This window comes from Theropithecus gelada, chromosome 1, assembly GCF_003255815.1.
Source record: "Theropithecus gelada isolate Dixy chromosome 1, Tgel_1.0, whole genome shotgun sequence".
NCBI lineage: Eukaryota > Metazoa > Chordata > Mammalia > Primates > Cercopithecidae > Theropithecus > Theropithecus gelada.
In genome coordinates this window covers 7,502,420-7,528,425 of record NC_037668.1, presented here as the reverse complement: position 1 = coordinate 7,528,425, position 26,006 = coordinate 7,502,420, and the positions used below count along the sequence as shown (strand labels likewise).

General features: G+C 43.6%; 1 protein-coding gene across 1 annotated transcript in view; it reads left to right on the top strand.

The window, feature by feature from the left end:
• Positions 1-25,606, top strand: part of NGF (nerve growth factor) — a 52,802-nt gene extending 27,196 nt beyond the window's left edge. Inside the window, exons 2-3 of the mRNA XM_025360595.1 lie at positions 17,769-17,892; positions 24,717-25,606. Coding sequence (XP_025216380.1) covers positions 24,729-25,454 — 726 coding nt within the window. The 5' untranslated portion in view covers positions 17,769-17,892; positions 24,717-24,728 and the 3' untranslated portion in view covers positions 25,455-25,606. The remainder of the gene's footprint in view (positions 1-17,768; positions 17,893-24,716) is intronic.
• The last annotated feature ends 400 nt before the right edge of the window (positions 25,607-26,006 follow it).

Genomic DNA, 26,006 nt, shown 5'->3' with positions numbered 1-26,006 from the left:
TCGGTTAGTATGTTCCCAGAGAATGAAAATCAATGCTTATTGTGCTTTGGAACTAGATAAATCTGTCTTCTTTCTAGCCTGCATGGCTTGGGACAAGTTATCTAGCCTCTCAGAATCTCAATTCACTTGTTTGCCCAAAATAGAGTACCTACTTTGCATGTGGTCTCAAGCATAAGTGAGATATACATTGAAAAGCTTCTAGTGTAATGCCTGGCAAGTACCAGGCATGTATTAAATATTTGTGTTCCCCTTCCTCCTCCCCCCACTCCGCCTGTTACTCCTCCCATGACCCCTTCCCCACACCCCACACCCCTTGCCCCAGTGCCTGGGATAAACACAACCAACATATATGCTTGGTGGATTCTTCCCTATTTTTCTTTCCATGGCACAAATAATCAAAAGCTGTCATATATACAAACCTTATGCGAGCTTTGGAGAACAGAACAGCCTAAGTCAACAATAAATAAAGGAGAATCTGAGTTCTCAACCCTTAATATTTCATGCCTAAGAACTTCCAATTACAGGGAATATGTCCACACACATTGGACTAATTTATCAGCTTCTTATTCTCTGTCCAACATAGTAAGACTGTAACTTGACCAAACACAGGGGCTGCTCACAGGTTGACCATGTTTCTTACCGACACCCCCAAGCCATCCAATAGACCAGGTTTCTTTCTCAGCAACACTGACTGGAGCCATTGCCCCTGAAAAGGCCCAGGCTTGGCACCATGGTGGGAACAGTAACATGGAAATGTATCTGGTATAGTTCTAAACCTGAAGGATTTATAGAAAGGACACATGGAAGGGCTTATGGACCTTATGTTCATTATAAAGGCATTATAATAACATTACCAGTCATTTGGAAAATGGGAAAGAGAAGAAGGAGATCACCCAAAGTTGTAGCACTCAATACAACTGTTTTCATTTTACATATTTACTTCCAGGCCTGGTTCCCACACACATGTGTTTTCCCTTGGCTGCAACAATTTCACACATATTCTTCTCAACCTGTTTTGCCCCCAAACTGTACTAGATCACAGCATTGTCCCTGATTCTTACTGTCTTCACAGTTTTCACATTTGATGACTGCATAGAAATTCTTGCAGAAGATTTTCCATAAAGCAACTAATTAATTATCTTTTTGAGGAACACTTGATTTCTGACTTTGCAATTATAAATCATTTAGTAGCAGGAAAAAAGTCGTAAATATAGCTTTTTCCCTCTTAGGACGTTTTCTTAGGATAAAACCTCAAAAGTAAGATTAGTAGGTTAAAAACTATGGGCATTTCTACAGTTTTAAGTATAATATTGTCAAATTATTTTAAAATACATGATTCTGTTTACAAAAGCTATTCATAGTTTGCCTAGAATGATGGTTTCCAGCTTCATCCATGTCCCTGCAAAGGAACATGAACTCATCCTTTCTTATGGGTGCATAGTATTCCATGGTGTATATGTGCCACATTTTCTTTATTTAGTCTGGCACTGATGTTCTCACTCATAAGTGGGAGTTGAACAAGGAGGACACAGGGACACAGGGAGGGGAGCATCACACACCGGGACCTTTCGGGGAGTCGGGGGCTAGGGGAGGGATAGCATTAGGAGAAATGCTTAACGTAGGTGACAGATTGACGAGTGCAGCAAACCACCATGGCATGTGTATACCTAGATAACAAAACTGCCATTCTGCATATGTATCCCAGAATTTAAAGTATAATAATTATTTAAAAAGCTATTCATAGTTTATTTCAAAATATTTACAAAATATAGAACAGTATAAAGAATAAAACAAAAATCACCCATAATCTTGTAATTCAACTACTGCCAACACATATTGTATTTCCTTCTAGTCTTTATTCCCCTGTGTCTGTCTTTAATATATGCATCTATCTAAAATTAGTTTTATTATAATATTATCAAGTCCTGGCTTCCTAAATGAGCAGGTATGACTGCTGTAAGGCATAACAAAGGGGTCTTATTAGAGTGCAAAGAATGGCTCAAAGGCTACCTGATTGCTTCAGGTATCCCAGTAGCCTTCTCCACTCATTCTGGTAAAGATCACTTATCTTCCCTCCTTGCCAATAGGACTGTCTAGCATTCCTGTTAAATGGAGCCTAACTGATCACATACAGGGACTGCATTCTAAAATCAATGTCTGAAAGGCCTTTGAACTGTAACCGACTTTACCTTTGAAAATCCCTGAGGAAGGAGCCGTGTTGGAGAACCATTAGTGTCTCTCAATAAGTTCAACCAGCTAGTTATTCCTCCAGTGAGAACTAGTTGCTCTTTCTTGGGTTGAGCACAAGATAAAGTAGTTGGCTTACAAGGGGCTATATTTTTTTTTAAAACACCAATCTTTAACACCAATATCATGCAGAATGAAAGTTGAATGGAGGGCCGGGCGCGGTGGCTCAAGCCTGTAATCCCAGCACTTTGGGAGGCCGAGACGGGCGGATCACGAGGTCAGGAGATCGAGACCATCCTGGCTAACACGGTGAAACCCCGTCTCTATTAAGAAATACAAAAAACTAGCCGGGCGAGGTGGCGGGCGCCTGTAGTCCCAGCTACTCGGGAGGCTGAGGCCGGAGAATGGCGTGAACCCGGGAGGCGGAGCTTGCAGTGAGCTGAGATCCGGCCACTGCAGTCCAGCCTGGGTGACAGAGCGAGACTCCGTCTCAAAAAAAAAAAAAAAAAAAAAAAGAAAGTTGAATGGGAGGCAACTCTGACTGAAGAATGGTATATTCAAATCTCAGCCTCACATAGTCATTTGTGGAATGACACTAAGAATCACCCTTACTTTTTAAGTGGTTCATCATTTTCACTCTTTCTTTCTCTCACTTTCTGTCTTCTTTCCTCCATTCCTTCCTTTCTTCTTTACCTCTTTCATTGCTTCCTTTTTCTCTCCTTCTTTTAATTTTTTTCTGATTACATATAACTGAATCTACACAAGTTTAATGCTCTTATAACAAAAGGCCATGACAGTCATTCATACTGAATTGGACACTGCTCATAACAGGGAATTCCACCACAACTGGCAGCCCATTTCTTTAGTTGAATATCTTTAGAAACCTCATGTTGAAGTAGCACTTGCCTCTCTTCCAGTTCTGCCCGTTGTGTTTCCTGGAATGATGGAGATCAGCTCTTCTCAGACTCCCTGTGAAAGCCTTCCTGAAGTTCTAACATCCGTACTTCATCCAACCCATTTTTGTTATGGTGTGGTTTTTCAGGTGCCTCACCTTCCAGGTTTGTCTTTAACACCTGCCACTCTGGGAAGAGAATGACTGTGGGTCTTGGGCAAAGCCTATAGCCTTCATCAGCCTGTTCACTGACCAACTGCACAGCAGTGACAGGGGCATGGCAGTGGCACAGAGCAATGGTGGAAGCACATCCCTGAGACAGCCTCTCTGCGGCCCCAGCTCCAGCAGCCTGCATCCCAGATTTATGGATGGCACCTGGTAAAGCATGATGCAAACTCAATGTGAAATCCAAGTACATCATCATCTATCTCTGTATTTGGTTTGGGGTTTTATTAATGACAGAGGATGTGATTAAACAAAGTTTATACTGTAACTAACTCCAGCTGGATCCAAGCATCAGTGGGAAACCCCAATTCCCTTGATGTTGTCCTTGTGTCCTTTCTACTCACAGTTTCTTTTCCAAGGCATTTTCTCTGAATCCGATAATGGTGAGGTCATATAATCTCATTTATTTTAAGAGACAGTCTGGCACGCCCAGCCCAGTGGCCCTGCAATGAAGGACTTTTGTGTTGAAGATGCTGTGAGCCCTTGGATATGGCCTTATCCTAACCTATGAGATGAAATCACTGTTTCATTCTGCCAAGGCAATGTTATCATTGGGTTTGGGCTTATATTTGAAATTTTTCCAGCAGAAATCATATTCTAATAGACTCTAAACTGAAACATCATCATGCATAATCTTGTAAGATTACCAGAAGCCGGTTCAATGAAATTTGGGTTCTTTCGGTAGAGTTGTTGCTTATTATAAAATGGCTATGATTACCTATTCCTTGGACTTTTTCTCTAGGGAAATTCAGGAATCACATCTCACCAGCACAAGCTGAGTACTGTAAGTCTGCTTGTGATTTGTGCAGTGATTTCTTCCTCCTCACCAGAGCTGAGGTTGAGATTATCTTCAAAGTCTTTCCTCAGTCTCTGTCTCTCTGATCTTTCTCTCAGCTTCTCTCTCTCTTGCTGGCATTGCTCCTTTGCCCTTTGGATCTCCCTCCACACCCTCCTTTGCTTTCTCCACTCCCCTCTGTTACTTTCCTGCTTCCCCTTCTTCTCATTTACTCTTTGCTCTCATTCTCTTACTCCCCTCCTCTCTCAATTGCGTCCCACTATAGTGCCAATGTTCTCTTTCTACTATTTCAGTTTTCCTCTACAATAACATCAGGTTTCCTAAGGGTAAGACAAATCCCAGCTCACTTAGTTTGTTCCAGTGCCTATAGGTGTTGGGGTGATCTCATTCCATCTGTTCAGGATTCATCCATTCATGCCACCACATTCAACAAGCTCCAGGATGATGGGAAATGAGACAGCCATTTCTCCCTCTGTCCCTGACCTGAGCTTAGCCCCAGGATGGCTCCTAACTGGAATCAGCAGATCCAGCACCAGGGCCAGGGCCACCAATCATCAGTACCAACGTTGTCAGATATCCCATAGTGCCCAGTGGTGACAGGACCAAACTGCATAATTAATGGCCATGTTGTGCTCTTCTGATGTGCCTGCCAAAATGTCACTGTTACCCTGTAGGTGACAGCCATTGTTCACTGATGAAGAGCCTTCCTCTAATTTGCACCATCATACTCACTATTCTTGAGAAGCTAAAAGAAGATGGTGGCTTTATCTCTTTTAAAGAGAGTTTCTAGAGGCAATGGGCTGGTGGGCTAGAGCAACTTCCAGAGTTTCACCCAGTGCTTGTAATGAAAACCACCAATTTGCTGTATACATAGCAACGTAATTCCTAATATTAAGCTATCGACTGAACTCACTGTGGCAAATCAGAAGATGGTTCTTTCTCTTCTGGTTATGTTTTTTGTAGTGCGAGATTTTTATTATTCTAGAAAAAGGCCATTTCACCTGCTAACAATGAAAGCAAATGTCTTGCCTAAAACAAACAAACAAACAACATACTGCTGATGGTAACTCAACCTCCTCTTTTTTTGCCTTGTGATTTACTTCTGGTATATGAAGCACTCACTGCTGAGAGCATGAAGCCTGGACAATTGAATCCTGATTGAGCAACTCACATGAATTCTGGGAAATAAAGTCAACAATTCACAAATTGAATCCACTTCTGAATGTTCATCCACCAAGGACTCTTGACATTCGATCTCTTTGCATTTCTGCTCAATGTTTATTGCTTTCCACTCGTCCCTCAAACCAAAGTCTTTGCTTGGTAATTTCTTGTTTTAGAAAGTGACAAACAGACCAAGCAGAGAAAACACTGTATGTTTTGGACTAAAAATGAAATCATTAGGGTAAGTTTCTATTCTTGTCGACTGGAATTTTACTCTGGTTTTGATTAAGCTCAACAAAGATATTATATTTGATGCTTTCCTGTAAATGTATGAGATGGTTTGCTATTGCATGTCCATGAATGGAAATATTAACAGTCTCCACTTGGCTCCATCAGCCTCTGGCTTGGTCTTCACACCCAAAAAGCCAACCAAGAGAATCATGTCCTCAGCCCAGAGTGAGTAGTTTCTGTCTTGCCTGCAGTTTTTCTTCACAGTCTCAGAATTAAGAGTAAGTCTTATCCAAAATACATAAAATTAAATGGAATAGCCACATTCTATTTCTATAAATTTCTCAGTAAGGAACAACTTCACATGTCTAAATATCTATCTTTCATTGCTACATTTCTATCAGATTAGTGGGTCCTTCCAAAATCTGTTCCTTGTTGGTTAGATTACTTCAGTGAGGAGAGAGTATGGGGTATGGGCTCCCTCAAGGGTATAAACAAAGAGAATGTCATGACAGATAAGTAGAGAAGCCAAGGTATTTTACAAACTCAAAAGTGTGTGCTAATTTTTTAAAAGCAATTAGGTATATTCAAGCATAGAAGATGCACAGAATCCCACCTATACATTATCCGTATCATGGAAGCGGAAATCGACACTCAGAACAAAACCCAGAGGACAGAACTCTTGCTCCCTTGAATTGATCAGTGTTGTGAGCAGTGCAGAGTAGGATTAAAAAGGAGTGAACCAGAGCAAGGGACCTGGGCTATTGTTCATCATGCCACCCACTCAACAGTGTGACCTTCTACTTCCCCACTGTATTACTGAGGTGAAGTTTCCTCATCTGTCAAATGAAGTTTGACAGAAGTTTCCTTATCTGTCAAATACTAACCTCAAAAGATTTTTAATGAGTATTTTAAAAGGAAATAAATATATATAAAATGCTTATTATAGTGTCTGGTACATAATACATAATACATGTTATTGATTTTTAGTGGTATTAGTTGTATTCATTTCTAACCCACAGTTTATGCTAATGGAGTAATTAACATATTTTAACACATAATATTATATTACATTTAATTTCACACATAAAATATAGGTCATTCTATCCTTATTAATACTTCTAATACAGCCTAAGCTGTAGGCCAAAGAAGACTCTTGGGGATTTCTATCCTATCCCTGCCTTTTCTTCCTACAAACCCAAACTCAAACTCACAATTTTGACATACTCACCCTAGTGACCCAGCAGTCACTAGGAGCTCCCCATTTAGTCTGAACCAGTGACTGAGGAAAAAAGAAGCTGTCTAGGCCTCCTCCTCAGACAGCTGTCCTGCCACTTCTCCTGCTGGGGTGGAAGGGACAGGAGACAGCCATGCTCAGGGCCTGACCTTTAACTCCCAGAACGCCTCTCTTAGAAGTGGGAGTCGTTGCTGTCATGGAATTGGACTAGCCAGAGGAGTGTCTCCTTCCGAAGGCTGAGAGGAGAGGTCAGAGAGGGTGTTCCCTTCTTTTAGAGGCCTAAGCACAAAGTCCACTTGTCTTCAGATGTCAAGAAATGGAAAAACTCAACATGGTCTGCAAAAATTGTGTACCTACCTTTAATAGATTGCATCAGGCAAATGGAAGAGCCTTTCTCATTTTGGAGGACCAAGATACATAATCCCTTACCTGCTTTTAAAAATATGGCCAGGCGCAGTGGCTCGTGTCTGTAACCCCAGCACTTTGGGAGGCTGAGGTGGGCAGATCACCTGAGGTTAGCAGTTCGAGACCAGCCTGGTCAACATGGTGAAACCTCATCTCCACTAAAAATACAAAAAAAGAAAAAGAAAAAATCAGCCAGGCGTGGTGGTGTACTCCTGTAATCCCAGCTACTTGGGAGGCTGAGGCAGGAGAATTGCTTGAACCCAGGAGGCGGAGGTTGCAATGAACCGAGATCATGCCACTGCAGTCCAGCCTGGGTGACACAGCAAAACTACATCTCGAAGAAGTAAAAAATACTTGTGTGTGTATGTGCACATGTCTATATATAAATGTTCTTGTGACCATTACAGGTATTGCTCTTTTGAGATAATTCTAAGATTTATCAAGGTCTAAACTGAAAAATGTTATAACCAACATTATTGGAAATACAAAGCTGACAAAAGAAAAGAAAAATCTCAGGAGAAAAAAAGGAAAAAACAGCCCCAGAATGAGTGCTAGAAAATAGTATAATGAAATTTATGGAGAATCAGGAATATTGATTTCTAGATCTAACTCTATTCACCAGTCAGTTGGAGGTTATATGGACCTACACAATTCATTTAATTACTCTGGAAGAGACTAAATGACCTCAAGGCTCAGCTATCTTCTGCCTCTGGTGATTCTACTTATGGCCTATGAGGAGGTCTTGGAGAACACTGGTCAAACTTCCATGACTCCAAAGTTCTTCAGCCCTTTAGAGGTGATGGGGATGGTGACGATGGTAGTAATATTAATGGCAGTGTTGATGGTGGGGGTGGTAATCATGGCAAAATGTTGGAAGTGGTAGTGCTGGTGGTGGCGATAGGATGTTGGTGGTGAGGAAGTGTTGGGGAAGATGGTGGTGGTGACAATGATGGAGGAGGTGATAGTGGTGATGGTGATGGAGAAAGTAGTGGTGATGATGGTGTTGGAGGAGGTGATAGTAGTGATGGTAATGGAAGAAGTGGAGGCAGTGATGGTGGTAGGGGTGGTGGTGGTTGTTGAAGATAATGCTGCCATGCTTTGTGGATCTAAATTCTATACTTGACCTATCTAAATGCTGTGATAGATTTCAGAAGTGGGCAGAGAGGGAAAGCACTTAGGTCCTGGGACTTAATGAATACAGGTGCACAAAGAGCATTGGTACTGGTCTCTGCCCATAACCATCATATGTGCCTTTTGAAGTTATTCTTCTGTTTGGGACAATGCAGGCAAAACATACATGCTCAGGCAGATACACAGTGTTCTACTGGTTGTGAAATTTTCGGTGTTTGTTTGTTGAGGTTTTTTGTTTTATTTATTAAATTTTAATTTATTTTTGCTTTTTATTCCTCCAAAGTTTGAATCCTTATTTTGAGAATAGAGGAATCAGGTCTGTGGAAAGAAGGAAAAGTTGAAATAGCCAAAAAGAAAGCAGGGCTGAAAGTGCTGGACACAGATGAGGGGACACAATACAGGGAGATGACAAAGGGGAAAAGCATCCTCACACGCATGAGACCAAACTGTGGTTTAGGCAGAGCTTAAAAGTAACCACCAGTGTGCAACCACACAGGATAGGTACCTGGCCCTGGGACAAAAGGTGAGAGCTGGAGCCAGTCCTGGTGGCTGCAGTGCAGAGGGAGCTGGGGCAGTCAGTCTAGCGCCCACCTTCCTGGGGACAAAAGGCGACACTCTCTAGACCAGACAAGGCAGAAAGAGTCCCTGGAGGGCCTTTGAGGTGCAGCTTCCTTTACAGACAGAGGCCTGGTGCCAGAAACTCGGCTGATTCACAAAGAAGTGAAATGCTAACAAATGGTTTTCATTATCATCATGCAGTCTCCACCCTCATTCTGTATGTGTACTGTGTTTTTTTCTTTCTTTTTTTCATCTTTTCATGGGTTGTAACTAAACAATGAGGTGATTGCCATCCCAGTGGATTGCACAACATAACCAGCGGCTGGGTTGGAGCATAGCCTTCTCCAAGGAAATTCTAGACAAGAAAAATGAACAAGCTGGAAGTAAGGAGGGTGTTTGTTTTGCACAACACCTGTGTACACTTTTAGGGCTCATAAAGAAGGTGGAACGAGGGTCTTAGATTCTTAGTTCCTCTGAGGCCCACCTGTCAGGCCACCAATGTGGCACTCTCCTTCTTAAATAAAACACTAAATAGCCAAAGTAAAAGGGAGGCTCGCCCAGTTATCCAAGAAGGTGAATTGGGACCACTTGTTATTTCCCAGTATAACATGAAATAATGATTTACTTGGGTTGAATAAACTGGCGCAGCTGTGGGAAGAGTCTTCAATTCCGTTCAATAAACATTCATTAAGTGCCTACACTGGGACAGCCCCACAGATAGAAATACACTTAAGACCTCAAGAAGTTAATCCAGCAGATGCCTAAACTTGTCCCAAATCCCTGGATAACCAAGTATAAATGTGATCATGAGGATATCTTCCATGTTGTATTCTCCTTGTGATTCACTTTTCCTGCAAGGCAGCAATTACTTAAGAAAAGATGCTATTAACTTTACAGTGCCTGGCAAGTTTTAGTGACAGCTAAACATCGCAGCGCTCCGATGAACACAGCCATAGCTGGAGCAGCTTCCTCCCTCTGACTGCGACATGGCTGAAGAAAATGGATCATTTCAAAAACAAATGTTTCAGTTTGTTACTCAGCATCTTTGTTGGCAAATGATTGCAGATAATCGCCCGGCAGCTGCAGGCTGAGCAGTCTACAATTGCTCGGTTCCACTGAGCATGTGCATGGCCAGCCATTCCAATCACAACTGGGACACAAAGTGGTGATTTCTTCCTGCCAGAGAGGGCCAGATGGGGGCATGGGATGAACAGGAGGCATCACTTTCTCTTCTGCACCCAGATCTGCCACTAACTAGCTGCCTGATTCTGGCCAAATGTCTTTAATGATATTAATAAGAGTAGCTGATATTTATGTAGCACCAACTAGGTGTCAGGCACTGGGCTAAATGCTTATTCAATTTAACCCTCTCAATAACCCAATATGGAGGGTATAATTGTTCTGATTTTTGAGAGAAGATGTTGAGGGGCAGAGAGGTTAAGTCTCTTGCTGAAGATTGAGAAGCGTGGTGATTGAGAAGGAAAACTGTCTGCTCTCATCTGTGGAACTTCTAATTACCCACAATGTTCAGGGTCTCTAGAGACAGATGCTCTCTGTGGGTCTCTCGTTAGCTCCGGAGTAAATTTCCCCAGTGCAGAGTTTTTATTTTGTTCATGTTGTCATTATCAAATAAATCTTAAAAGAAGAAGCACTAGAAGACTGGGAATATTCTGAAATATAATTATATGAGAAGCAAGTGACTTTAGAAAGGACAGCAGGTTTTCACCTCTCCTGACCTTTCCTCCCGAGATAATGAAAGAGCTAGATGAAACTCCTTAACCTAAGCTCAAAAATCCCTGTCAAATAGCCCTTCATTAGAGGTAACCACCCTGATGGTATTCCAGCATTCCCCATAAGTCATATGTGTTACTGTATAATAGGAGCCCATATGGGACTAAGATAGTTAAAGCCATGCACAGGAAGTAGCTAAAGCCCCCTGACAAACACACACATGGAAGTAAATTCTTCATTTCCAGCTCTTATCTTCGCCTCAGGTTACCTAGGATTTGCATGTACTGCATGCCTGGGCAAAGCTGGGCTGAGTTATCTCTTTCATGCCTTGAGTCAGATTTTCTGGATGTGAAGTCAGCAGACAAGCCAGGAAATGTCAGTGCAGAAGAGCAAGGGAGCTCAAGACACGATGGCAGCTGTCACTCCAGAGTGGTGTGGAGTGGGACGGTATCTGATGTGTCCTCGGACTCAGTTTCCCTTGGGATGTGTTTGGTGCTGACTGCTTGTGATCCATGTTTTCTTGGATGCAGGTTGGTTGAGGTGCAGCGATTTTTGCAGTGAAACTGAAGTCCAGCTGCTCAAACAGAAATGGCCTCATCTAATGGACACTTTAATGAGTAAGGGTGGCATTTTACTTGAATCCTTACATTCAAGTGCCATGACTCATCCCTTATCCCTCCTTAATTGAAGGACGGACTGCCTGCCTTTTTTAAAGCACCGCAATCCCATGTGTCAGTTAAGCCAGTATAGTTCCTGGTCTTTTTCAGGGCTATGAATCTTTACCTTGTCTTAATTTCTGAAGTTACATCTGAATCGCATTATAGACTTCTGTGTTGTAACATTTCTTGACCTATTGCTTAGAAAACATACCACACACTGAGAGGAAAAGGCTAGCTCAAGAAGAGCCGAGGACATTTAATCCTATAAAGCAAGTAGAATAAAGGGCTTGGATCTGAGTTAACATTCACTGGCACTGTTTTGCTTTCCTTCGTGTGTTCAGTCCTAGGTGGTCATTCAAGGTCTGCAGTAGCCTGGAGACTCCATAGGTGCTGTTATGATTATATGCGAACCTTGACTGCAACCAACCTGAGAGTCGTTGCTCCCAGTACCACTGTCTGCTATTAGTCCCAAGTATGGGAACAACGGACCAGGGAAAGGACAAAAGCATCACTGAAATGAAGTTTTTTGTGTGTGGTTTAAGGATTAGCCAGTTGGAACAAAGGAGATGTTTTCTTAGGATCTCAGAAAAGTTTGAAAAATTATTGGATTGTTTTTGGCACTCAAATATAGATTATAGATATATTACTAGTATTACTAAGCTGATGGGCTATACTACAAGGACTATTATTTAGCCATACATTCTTGCAAAAATATTCTGCCCTCAACTCTGTAACGGAAGGCTGCTGTGTGTTTAGATGTCTTATCTTCTACCACAATAATGTTGTTGTAATTACCCACACTTTGAAAACCTCCCTGGGGTGTGGGACGTTATACAGCTCATGAATTCCTCCAGTCAGGTAAACATGCGGATTGTGTTTCGCCACACACAATAGAAGGCCACTCTCATTCATAGCAAGTGCCCTTTGATTCTGAAGCTGAGGTCAGCCAACCACAACTTCTTCCTACCTACAGCTGTCTCACTCTCCGGGGAAGTGCTAGAAAGGGTTTTGTAATTTACCCACAAATTTCCCAAAGAGCCATAGGACCATTTTTCTTTCAGGAAAATGTGCCAGGGCACTTTAGAATTGTCAGCATTGAAACTTTTCATCAAAAAGAACAGCAATTTCACCGAACCTTAATGTCTTCCTAAGTCCTTGGTATTAATTTCCTATTGGATGTGCCAAAACCACTGGATAGTTAAAACACATCAAATCATCTTAAAATGGCCAAAGTTAATTTTTCCCTCAAAAAAGAGCTCCTTCTCAGCAAACCTCATATTATATTTCATACTAGAAAAGATTTCAAATTCCTTTTCCCATTGTGGACAGACTCAGGCAGGGTAAGGACTAACAGAGGGAGGGGAGAATTGAGGGGAATGGCTACAGCCAGGAAGATCACAGCAGTCACATCAACAATTATTCTTATTTCCTCAACAACATGTCCTTAATGTAAGACATTCCTAGTGAGTTTCCCTACGCACAGAGCTCTCCTTGGTGGAAACTAGCAGCAAGGGGGCTGAAGCTGCCCTGGCATCTTTGATGCAGTGATCAATTTGGCTATTACCAAATAGTGGGTTGGACTATTATTAAGTCCAAGGACCATGTGCTGAAATTTTGAATACCAAAGATTTGGGGACACCTGGCCAAAAAGACCTCTGGGACCACTCCTCCCATGTGCTCCAAAGCAATGGCTAGTCCCAAGAGCAGCTTGCACTACATTAAAGATGTCAGGGCGACTGCAGCCCCCTTTCTCCTAGTTTCTGCCCAGGAGAGCTCGGTGAGTAGGGATACTCACTAGGAATGTCTTAGATGAAGGACATGTTGTTGAGGGTATAAGAATGATTGTTGGTGCGATTGCTATAGGCTGTAACTATTCCCCTTAATCCTCCCCTCTTTCTGTTAGTCCTTACTTGGAGTCTGTCCACAATGGGAAAAGGAATCTGAAATCTTTTCTAGTATGGAATACAACCATGAAGTTTGCTGACTGAGAGCTCTTTTGGGGGAAAAAAATCAACTTTGGCCATTTTGACATGATTTGATGTGCTTGGTAATGGCCTTAATAATGGTCAATAATAGGCATCACCAGAGAAGATTTTAAGTGGCATGAAAGGAGTAAAACAAACAAAAAGCTTCCAATTCACAAATGTCAGTTACATCTAGACAATTGGGCATCGGTCAGGCAGGAGAGACGGGGACAACATTCCCCGGAGAGTTTGTCAACTATATTCTCAGACCTTCTTGTGGCTTATAATGTGACCACACCTGAACTTTATGTTTTCTGAGATATATTAATTTCTTGATAATGTCTCACAATTACTAGCTTATCAAAGACAATTCCAAACTTCCCATTCATCCTATGCAGCAGGGGTTCCCAGCCCTGGCTTTATATTGGGATCACTTAGGGAGCTTTACAAATTCCCGAGGCCCAGGCAGCACTCCAGGTCAATGAAACCAGAATCTCTGAAGGTGAGACACAGGCAGCAGGAGTGCAAAAAGCTGCCCAGGAGATTCCAAACTACAGACAAAGTTGAGAACCACTGCTATAGAGGATTCAGGGACAGTAGAAACGGGGAGCCAGTGAGATAGATAGAATGTCCCACAAAATCTGAGTGTGGAAGGATTAAGGGGATGGAGATTGACAGAGTTAACGGGTTTCAATAGCTGCGGCTAAGGCCCATTAGTCCCTGACAAACGATCAGCAGAGGCACAGTTTCCTTAAACTATATATTGATTGGATTTTGGACAGTTTGCCATTAATCTAAGTTTCATGACTGAAATTGACCAAAATATTATCAATTAACCTCAGGGGTCTTAAGAAGAGCCCTCTCTCCCCTAGCTCTACCAGGCTCAGGGTTGGGTGGACATTGGGTTCTGAGATAAGTCCTAGGAGTATGGTCCAGAAGAGGGAAGACGCCCACAACATACCTTTGACTGTTATATGGAAAGTTACATTCAAGCGGGTGGTCTACAGAGTGGACTGGCTCTGGGTTGGTGCTTCATCTTTGCACTGGATCCTTTACCCCATGAGGAGGAACAAGGTGGAAGCCCTAAAGCAATGGTTCTTAAACTTATGTGACTATCAGAATCACCTGCAGGGTTGGTTAAACCACAGATTTCTGTGTTTCATTCCCAGAGTTTCTGATTCAGTAGGTTTGTGGTAAAACCCAAGAATTCGCATTTCTAACGTGTTCTAAGATATTACTACAATACTACTATGGAACCACACTTTGAGAACCACTGCTTCAAAGCATAAAACCCAGGACAGGACAAGCTCTAGAAGAGGTACACCAGACTTTATTAGGATTCCTTTGTGCCCTGTAAGAAGGAACAGAATATGATCCTGAAATGAGCTGAGATTTATTTCCATGCATTTATCAAAAGTGTGAGAGCTGATTTCTGTTTAAGTGATTACTCTATGAAAACAGACAGGGTTTTAAAAATAGATATGCATTTGGGTTGTTTGTCCCAATGCCTTGCATTAGAAATTTGTAATATTTAAATTGGATTTAATTTTAGAGCCTCAACCTTCATTAGCATGAGACTAAAAACAATGACAACAATATCTACAAAAATCTTTTAGAGTTTCATTATTGTGGACAGAGAATTTCTCTCTGCAGTAATAAACTGCTTATATCAACACAGAATAAGACAAGGCCAAAGGCATAGGAAATGCTGGACACAATTTCAAATACAGCAATCAGATATCCAGATGAGATTGGCAGGAGACCCTGACCCTGGCATGCACCAAGGTGACTTGGTCCAGAAATTGCAGATACAGGGCCAGGGAATCTATTGTGGTTGGCTTACAGTAGACACCCTAAGAATGCAGATCTTCCTAGGAATTGTGGAATTTTTTATTTAAACCAAATGTCCCTCTTCTTCTAGTCATCCAGATTGGAGGCCATCCTAGCTTGTAGTAGAATATCCAGAATATTTCCAGAGAAAGTCACTATTCCTTCTCTGGTTGCTCTACTGATTAAAAGCGGAGGCTTTTTGTGTCCTATAGGAAGAATTTCAGTAGGCAGGCCCCAGAAGGGTATTGCAAGTCTCTTAGCACCTTCTGATGTGTAAGGCCCATTCTATACTCCTCTCCTCTCCCCTACTCTTGCAATGCCATGGTGGACCTCCGCCCAGTTCTTGAACTCTGGGACCTTTCCTTCCCTTCTTCCCTAATGAGCTCTTATTCATCCTTAAGAACCCTGCTCAGATGTTATCTCCTCTATGAATATGTCTCTAACCAGTCTGGCCAGATAAAACCAATTTCTCCTTCCACTGTGTTTCCATATCATGTCACATATACATCATACTTACCTCACTGTACTTTAAATGTTTGTTTATATGCGTGCCTTTTCCTATCTCTAGATTACTTGCTCTAGGAAGTTAAGTATTATGTCTTATTCTTCTTTGCATCCCTAGCACCTGACACCTAACACAGTGGCCAGCACAGGACCTGCAAGTTTAAGTGTTTAATCAATGAAATAAATGAATCCCAATTTTGGGGTGAGAGAAAGCACTACTTAAGCATCTAGTAGCAATGCAGCCTGGAAAACATTCAAAGTCATGGAATCTCAGATGATCACAGCCAAAGGGGACCTTAGCTCTCATCTGTGCCAGCTTCTCATCCTATAGAGGAGAAAGCTCAGAGATGAACTGAATCTCCTTCTATAGAGGAGAAAGCTCAGAGTGAACTGAATCAGAATGCAGGTGTATGGGTTCCAGCCTGCAACCTTTCAGGTTTAGCCAAACACCCAGATGAAGGGTTTATGGACTAGATGAAACCGTCTTCCCATGACTAATGGGACCAGATAATGTCCACCTCTTACCCTGGGGACATGCCATTCTGCCTCTCCCATGCTAGGTCCAACTCTGGGAGAGCATGAAAATGTTCTTCGTCACAGAATGTAACCTTTTAAAGAGTGTCTGAGTACGCATTTTCATCACTAGCCTTCAACCCCAATTGAGTATTGAAAGATTTTTCTGGTTCTTTCTGGGACAAGAAGACTATTTTGAGCAGGATGGGAAAGGAAGAAGAATGGAGACATCCCAGGGCTTAATTTCATGATTTCTAGTGGCTTGAAGACCACTTCAGAGGCCCTTGCTACCTCCCCTGTTCTCCAGCTCCTCTTCGTGGTTGGAGTTTGGGGAGCCGTGGTGGCTTCTCTGACATTTGCTTTCATAGCACAAGCTGAGACGGAGTTGGATGAAGATATGTGGTGGGGATCCACACTGGACAAAGATACCACAGGGAGGGGAATTTTTTGGAGTTGAAAAGAGAATATGGACAGCAAGGTTAAGATGTCATTCTAGAACTTTATTGGGAGGGCTTCTCCACCCTACAACAAATTCTGTCATAGACATTCATTCATTTACCCATAAATATCACCCTCCTGTTCAAAGCCCTCCACTCCCTTCCTAATGTCCTGAGGATAAAACCATAACTCCGTGCTGTGTCTCTGTAGACCTGGCTCTTTCTGGCTCTCCAGCTCGTTTTCTAGGTCTCATTCCTTCATGCTCAGAACCTTTGTCTTGTTTCTATCTCAGGGCCTTTGCACTTGTTCCTGCTGCCTGGAATGTTCTCTCCCTCATTCCTTCTCGTCCTCCAGGTCTCAGCTTGAAGGCCGTCTCCTCAGAGGACTCCTCGCTGAAGGTCCCGTCTACAGTGGCCCCTCGATACCTCCTGCAGTTTCCCTCTATCATCAGACCCTGTAATTGCCTTCATGGCATATAACGAATCTGGAGATATCTTGCTTATTTACACAAGACTGTAAGCCCCCTGAGAGCAGAGGCCTTGTTTGTCTTATTTACTGCTGCTTGACACCAAAAACAGTGCTTGGCACATAGTCGGTGCCCAGAAAATATTGTGAATGAATGAAGTGCCTACATAGATTAGGTAATAGAGGTGAGAGGAGAATAGAAAGCTTACATTGTTTCTAGAAACTACAGCCTAAAATTGATTTTTTAAAATTGTATCAGCTCCATAGCTTCCAATTCTAAAACCTGCTTTTCATGTGGTACTCTGAGATTCCTGTCTTCTTCTGTGAGAGCTCCATGCTCTCTCTCAAATGGTCAGTCTGTCTTATTCGTCACCATTACTCATCTGCATTTTTATCAAAGCACCAACTTGCCCTGGATTGTCAGAGATTTTGCATCTGTATAATGCATTTTAGGCTGGTTCAGAGTTGGATCTACTACGTCTGCACGTGTCAGGTACTGAACAATTTCCATTTTGATTCCAGATTAGGGATCTGCTGGGGCAAGACTTTGGCATGTGTCTAGAAACACCTGCACTAGGTGCAAGATCAGCCATGGATGGTGTCCAGGCTGAAACGAAAAGGTATGGCGCAAAAGTGAGAGGCAAGTGCCACTACAGGACCATGAGAGGCCAGGCCCCGGTAAATTTTGGTAGCCAAATTCTAGCTCCTTCCTGGGCCTTGATGCTGGTAAAATCCCAGAACTCAAGGAAATGGAATTTGTCCTATTGGCACATGCCTCCCCACTGTGTAGGGCACAGGGAATGTGGTGAGGTACCAGTCTAATGCCAGCTCTCCCCCTCCACAGAGTTTTGGTCAGTGGTCGTGCAGTCCAAGGGGCTGGATGGCATGCTGGACCCAAGCTCAGCTCAGCGTCCGGACCCAATAACAGTTTTACCAAGGGAGCAGCTTTCTATCCTGGCCACACTGAGGTAAGTGCCTAAGGGGCCTTGGCCTTGCCAAGGTCCTGCCTCTGCAGCTGCCAGAAGCACGGGTCCCAAGTGACAGAACCTGAGAGGGCAAGTCAGATTGAACTGCTGAGCAGCAAGGGCCTGGAGAAGCTCTTAGTGATGCAGCAAATGCAGCCTGCCTAGCCCAGGAGAGGAAATCTTTTGTGCCCTCAGGTTGGCCCCATGGCCCCTAGGGACATATCAGGAGTCTGAGCTGCATCAAGGGTCTAGAGTCACCAAACACAGGACCTCGAATAGCCAGTGTCAATCAGACCCTCCACACAACTCTCTGGTCCGACTGAGCAGGGAGCATGTGAAATGGAAGGTTCACAGCCACTTTTTGTGCCCTTGGCTAGTGGAGTGGAGGGGTGTGGAAGAGTTCCAGATCTGTACACAGGAGGTCTGGCTCTGAGTTCCATTTCTGTTTGGCGTGTACCTGTGATGCAATTACTTAATCTTACTACATCTCTGGCTTCTCATTGTTAAAATAGGAATGATATGGCCAACCTCCCAGGTTTGTGTAATGGTTAATTAGAAAATTATACCCAATAAATAATAATTATTACTATCTCAGCTCATTCATGTCAAGGTATGTCTCTAAGAATTCAGATCAGTTGATCTGGTTCCCATTCATGTATCCAGCACACCTGCCCTCCAAGAACCCAATGACCCCACAGGTGCCGGTACCTGCTAGTGCTTTCTGGTTGCATATTTCTATCATGGGCATTTTAAGAGCTTTTGGATAAAGTCTATATGGTGCCCAGAAATCCAACAAAGCAGATATGAAACAATTCAATATCTAAATATTCCCTAATATCTGCATTTGTGGCATCAGGAAGGTAAAACTTATAATCTGTTGAATGGAATTTTCATTTCGATGTTGGGGGATGAGTAAACTCACCCCAGCACCTATCAGTTACAGTGTGCATATGGCTTCAGGCCTCTCTCCTCTAAAAGATAGCAAGGCTGAGCTCAAGTCAGGTGTCCACAGACTGGCCCTGCCACTCACTGGCTGCAAAAGCCCAAGTCACTTAGCCTCTCCAAGGCTCATTTTCGTCTTCTACAAAGTTAAAGAATTAGGCTAGACTTGTGGCTCTCAAAATGTGGTCCCCAGACCAACTGCATCAGCATCATCTGGAAACTTATTAGAAATGTAGATTCTTGGTGTCCTCCTACCAGAGCTACAGAATCGAGCGTTCTGGAGATGGGGCACAGCAGTCTGTAGTGTAACAAACTCTCCAGGTGATTCTGATGCCCTGAAGTTTGAGAGCCTCTGGACTTGAATCTCTGATGTACCTTCCAAGCCATGCCTCCTCCCAATAAATCCTGTCTGGGAGATACTAACGGAGGCTCTGGATTTTACTCTGTCGATGCCTCTCTCTGTTCAGCCCAGCCCAGGACACCTCTGAAGTACCTTGCTGGGGAAATGAGAAGTCACAGAATTCCTCTCACTCTGACCCCCAAGAGCATTCGAGCCTTTACAACTGAAGACAGCAGCCAGTTAACATTTAGAGTGAAGGTCAAGCGTAAAACAAGAAACGACCCTTGACCCACTCTCAGAATGTGGCGAATGAGATGGAGGAGGAGGAGGCTGGATTTCCTTGGCCACAAGAATTTCATCTCTCGCCAACTGTTAGTGACCCGGGTTCACGTATACCATCTCTAGCCCAAGAATCGCTGGCAGCTCTTGGCATGGCTCTCTCCAAGGCAGGAATTCTCTCACTCCCTTCTACAACACATCTCCCCAGGCACGGTTGCCAAGCCTCCCAGTGCTGTCAGCCCTCCTAACCACAAATATTTGGGCCAGTTGCTTAGCTCTGTCCAGCAGCTCCATCACCTATTCAGGTGAGGCCAGAATCTTTGAAGATCATTCACCTAGTGCAAGAAATGTATCCTATTACTGGAGTGTGTGAACCACTGGAAATCCACAGAATGTACCGCTGGTTCAGAAGAGGGCAAGACAGGGGGGCACCCCATCAGTGGCTGGTTGTAAAGGCATCCCGATGGGCCACCCCACTCTTAGTCATGGATCTTCCATTCTAGGTAGGAGGAAGACAATTAAAGAGCATTCTCACATTAAATAGAACATGTTCGTTCATGTGAGCCCCTAATTGCATCCTCCCCATCTGATCATTCAGCTTGCAGAGTTCTGCTTAGTAAAGCCACACAGAAGGCTGTCATCTGTTCAGGAGAAAGGCTTCAAAGGGTGTTTTAAAAAAATAAATAAATAAAACTTCTCCTCTGGTTCACATCAAAAATAAAAAGAATGTTCTTTTCTAAACGGTGCATTATATCACTAGAATAGAGAATGCACTCAATTTTTCTTTTATCTACTGATCATTTTTTAAAAGAGAGTTTTTGTTTAAAAACTTAAAAGTTTATAGGAACACACTCTCATGAGTGAATTAAATATATATATTTTTAAAACTTTAAACCTAAAATCTAAATGAGAGATATATTTGAGACATATTCAAGTCTTAATGAAACAATCTGCCTGTGATACAAATCTCCATTGTGATTAAATGTGATACCATTTGGTATCTTGACTGTGAGTGGAAAGGTAGTGTTAGAGTTTAGGAACTTTGTGAAGTCAGTTCAGTCAAACCAGCAGATGCAAGGCAGAGTAGAAAACTTCGTAAGTGCCTAAAATGAAAGAATATACTAGTTGGAAGATACCTTAAACATCATCACACAGATGGAGAATTAAGGAACACTGGAGGCAGGAGACTTGTCTAGGTACTCACAGGTTCTTAGAGGTGGAGTTACCTGGGAGTTCTAGGTCACCTGGAGGCAACAAAGATGAGTAGGACACTTTGCTGCCTACAGGGAGTTTGTCCTCTAGAAGGGAGGATAAGAGAATACAACTGCCCTAAGAGAATATAAAGGGAAGGCTTTAAGAGATAGAGAAGGAGCCAGGTGTGGTGGCTCACGCCAGTAATCCCGACCCTTTGGGAGGCCGAGGGAGGCAGATCACGAGGTCAGAGATCAAGACCATCCTGGCCAACATGGTGAAACCCCACCTCTACAAAAAAATACAAAAATTAGCCAGGTGTGGTGGCGTGTGCCTGTAGTCCCAGCTACTCAGGAGGCTGAGGCAGGAGACTTGTTTGAACCTGGGAGGCGGAGGCTGCAGCTAGCCGAGATCGAACCAGTGCACTTCAGCCTGGGCAACAGAGTGAGACTCCACCTCAAAAACAAAACAAAACAAAACAAAAAAGAGACAGAGAGAGAGAGAGATAGAGAAGGTAGTTTGTCTTGGAATTAGAAAAAGCTCCCCAGGGGAGGCAGCATTGAAGTTGTTGAAGGACAACAGGAGGATTCCACCAGCAGAGGTGGAGAGCAGAAAAGGCCCTGGGAGGGTAGGGGAGCATACCTGGAAGGGAAGAGTCTGAAAAAGGGCAGTGGTGGGGAAGCCCAAGCAGGAACTGCCCCCAGGAGTTTTGTGCACCCGGAATGCAAACTATGTGAGGGGAGTAGAAGGAGGCAGGATCCCATTGCCAGGCAGAGCAGTCCCTACTGACTTATAGACAAGGGACTTGGCACCAGTTCCTTTGAGCAGGGTGATATGAATCAGAGCAGATTTTAAGAAGCTAAATGGGGCAGCCAGGGATAGAAGGCATTGGAAGAAGAGAGATGAGGGTACAGGACGTCAGGTGGGAAACTGTTCCCATGACCTGAACTAGGGGCCCAGAGATGAGAATGGAAGGGAAAATACAGTTTCAAGAGAATGCTACCAAAACAAAGCCAAAAAGGCTGGATGGAGGTCAGGGATGAAAAAGCAGAGGGATAAGCAGAGGTATAGAGCTAATGGATGAATGAATGATGGTTCCAGTAACAGAAAAAGGAAACTGTGAAGAAGCGTGTTTAGGGAGATGAGGAGAGAGGATCAAAAGAGATGGTAGCTGTGAAACTAATAATCAAATGATCCAAAATGGGTCTGTTGCTGTTGTATGCAGAGAAGGAAGATGGGGAGAAGATGGTCCTGATTAGGATTATGAGTATGGAGATTTTCATTTTAGATGTCTTGCATTTACAATGCCAGTATCTATGGAGAATTGCCTTCAAGAAGCTGGAAGGCAGAACTAGCTTCAAAAGACTAGTTGATTAGAGATCCAGGTATGGGAGTCGATTGCACAGAAATTTCAATGGGCTCCTTAGAAGAGGATGAGCCCACCAAAGGGGAGACCATGAATGAAGTGGGAACTTCGGGTAATGGGGAATAGGGAGAAGTATGTCCCTTATGTCCATCGAAACCTTTTTATTTAGTTATTTTCATTTCCCCCTCAAAATTCTAACAAGTGTTACTGATTTGGATATAAGGGGATGAATTTCAGTTTTCTTTCTTCTCCTTTAATCTATCTAATAAGAGATATTATGTACTGAGAAGAACAAAGAAATGAAACATGAAAAGGAGCAAAAGTAAAGGGTTTAGATTTGCTGCCAACTGAATATTCAGTCCTCTAAGAGTTGTCCAGACATTTATCTGCAAGACCATTAGCCAACAGATCTGGTAATGGTCAAAACCCCAGATATGCCATTGCCTCCTTTGCATGGTCAGCTGGAGAATTGGAGCAAACAGAAGCATTCTTCAAAGAAACCAAAGAGAAAAGAATTTGGTGATTTCCTTCTTGGTATCTCACCAAAGAGCTGTCTATTTCCAGCTGAATAAAAGCACAGTATGGAGGAGAAGAATGCGTTGCCTTAAAACAGATTAAAAAAGCAGTGTGTAGCCATATGCACAAAGGCCAAAAGAAACCACGCACTGTGATGGAAAGAAGGCAGATGGTGAGCTTCTCTTGCCACTCCCATTCATTCTTTCATTCATTCTCCTTAATTTTTGAGTACCTACTGCATGCCAGACACGGCAACTGGCCCTGGAAATATTGAAGTGCAAAATGTGCAGCTTCCAAAGCACTCTCAGGGAGACAGACAAGTCAATGATTACCCACAACCCTAGGAGAGGTGATAGGGTTATGCACAAACTGTTGTGGAATACAAGGGATGGAGTGCCCAGATACACAAGTGGATGAGACACAGCTCCACCCTCCAGTACCTCACAGTCACGGTGAGACAATAAAAATGGCTTTGAAGGAGGTCTGAGAGAGGTAAACCCAGCAGTAGAAAACACAAAAGACAAAGTCCTTGACACAAGCAGACGGAAATAACTCATAATTTACACAAATTTTGTGAGAACCTACTTCATCCTAACAATGACTCTGGGAAATAGTGTTTCTTGCCCACCTCCGATCAATGAGAACACTAAGGCTCTGGGAAATTAAATGGGTTTCTTCTGCTAACAAGTAGTGGAGTAGGAATCCAAACAAGGTTTTCTAACCCCCAGACCCAATGCAGAATTCTTGTCATTGCACTGATTTAGTAGAAGAGAACACACCACACACACACACACACATGCACACACACATATGCACATACAATTATGCTATTCTGAAGTGCAGAATGGAAAGATATCATTTTTGGTTAGAGTGGTCTGAAAAGGCTTCGAGGACTAGGTGGTATCTGTGTGGAAAGGAAGTAGAATGATCCATGAGAGTGGGAAGGAGAGATGGGAGAAAGGATAGAATTGGAAGTTTGCAGAACACTCTTACAGGAGATATTTCTAATCCAACCAAGAAGATCTGTGGAAGCTTTACAGAGGAGCTGATGTTTGCTACACATCTACAAGTATGCACAGGAGAGCCACAGAGGCCAGTGAGAGGCCCTCTAGGAGAACTAATTCTACAACTACTTGACCAAGTGGGGGGATTATTTGTGGGGTAACTGCAGTGCAGTATAGAGTCCTCTTGGGGACAGATAGATCCATACCATTTGATCTATAGTCACATAAGAACAAATAATAAAAAGAAAAGACATGTTTAAGAGTGAAAGAGAAAGGCAGGGAGAAAAGAAGGAAGGGTGGATGGAAGGACAGACTGGCTTAGTAAGGGGTCAACTTTGGATTCTATTTCTGGTTCAGTTTTCATTTATGACTTCAATGCTTTAGTGTTAGTTCATTTTCTGTGAATCAGTTTCCTTATATGTGAAATAAATATGATAAATCCTAATCGAACTCACAGACTCATGAGAAGATAGAAGTGAAAACATTTTAAAAACATTACACAAAGAGGAACTATTATGTGGTCCACAGTTATATATGTGGGGTAGTGTCTGAAGAGGTGCCTGGACTAAGTTGGTCCCAGAGCCACAAGGTTTTTGCCAAACATGATGCTTTGTGAATTCATAACAAGGGCTCCGAGTCACCAGATCTTAGAGCTGACCCAGTGCACTGTCTGAAAGGGGGTACCCAGTGCTGAGGCTTCAAGACATGTCCCCAGCAGATCTCCCCAGTGCCTTCCCAGAGGATTCAGAACTGCTGAGCAGGACAGCACCATCACATCAAGGCACAAGTGCCAGGGAGAGGTGTCAAACTCTCCCCACCGGCCTCCTTGGTACACACATGGACACTTACCACCTCCCTCAGCCTCCTTAAGCGTCAGAGAACTCAAAGGATTCTGTTTGATATTTCCAAGCTCATACTGAACTACTGGGCAACATTCCAGGGGCTCTGTCCCTTCCTGGAGAAGCCTGGATGGGGAGACCACACATCCATACTGCCTGAGTCAGCCCGGCTTATGCCTGTTGTCCCGGTGTAACCATTGCTAGCACACCCTTTCCCTCTCAGAAATGCCCCAGTTTGAATGAAATCTCTTTGTGATCCCCGTGGGAGGTCAACTCCGAGGGACCCAGAAACTGCCTTTTGACTGCATTTAGTACTCCATGGAGTCACCCTCATTTCTTTTTCATTCCAGGTGCATAGCGTAATGTCCATGTTGTTCTACACTCTGATCACAGCTTTTCTGATCGGCATACAGGCAGAACCACACTCAGAGAGCAATGTCCCTGCAGGACACACCATCCCCCAAGCCCACTGGACTAAACTTCAGCATTCCCTTGACACGGCCCTTCGCAGAGTCCGCAGCGCCCCGGCAGTGGCGATAGCTGCACGAGTGGCAGGGCAGACCCGCAACATTACTGTGGACCCCAGGCTGTTTAAAAAGCGGCGACTCCGTTCACCCCGTGTGCTGTTTAGCACTCAGCCCCCACCTGAAGCTGCAGACACTCAGGATCTGGACTTTGAGGTCGGTGGTGCTGCCCCCTTCAACAGGACTCACAGGAGCAAGCGGTCATCGTCCCACCCCATCTTCCACAGGGGCGAGTTCTCGGTGTGTGACAGTGTCAGCGTGTGGGTTGGGGATAAGACCACCGCCACAGACATCAAGGGCAAGGAGGTGATGGTGTTGGGAGAGGTGAACATTAACAACAGTGTATTCAAACAGTACTTTTTTGAGACCAAGTGCCGGGACCCAAATCCCGTTGACAGCGGGTGCCGGGGCATTGACTCAAAGCATTGGAACTCATATTGTACCACGACTCACACCTTTGTCAAGGCGCTGACCATGGATGGCAAGCAGGCTGCCTGGCGATTTATCCGGATCGACACGGCCTGTGTGTGTGTGCTCAGCAGGAAGGCTGTGAGAAGAGCCTGACCTGCCGACACACTCCCTCCCCTGCCCCTTCCACACTCTCCTGGGCCCCTCCCTACCTCAACCTGTAAATTATTTTAAATTATAAGGACTGCATGGTAATTTATAGTTTATACAGTTTTAAAGAATCATTATTTATTAAATTTTTGGAAGCATCCTGTGTGCTGACACTGGTTATTTTTCTCAGTAAAATCATCTGCAAGTCTCAGGAAGATGCAGGGGGAATTGTCCGAATTGTCCAAAGTACTCCCTGGCTCCTTCTAAGGCCCACCTGTAACCCTTACCCCACCCCTAGCCAGTGCTGCAACTTCAGGAAAGGCTAACTGGTTTCAGATATTAGAATAAGTCAGGCATGATTAGCAAAGGAAGCCTGCTGGATTGCAATTTTGTTCTACATTCCAGAGCCAAAGCTACCTAATCATTGGATTACCTGCCCACCGCCTGGAAGCATGGGCTCTGGTCTCCTCCCTTGGGGAAGTTAGTGGAGCCTCATCAGGAGGCAGATCACCACTGGGCACGGGGCTGCCCTGGCCTCAGAGGCACAGTCTCAGTTCT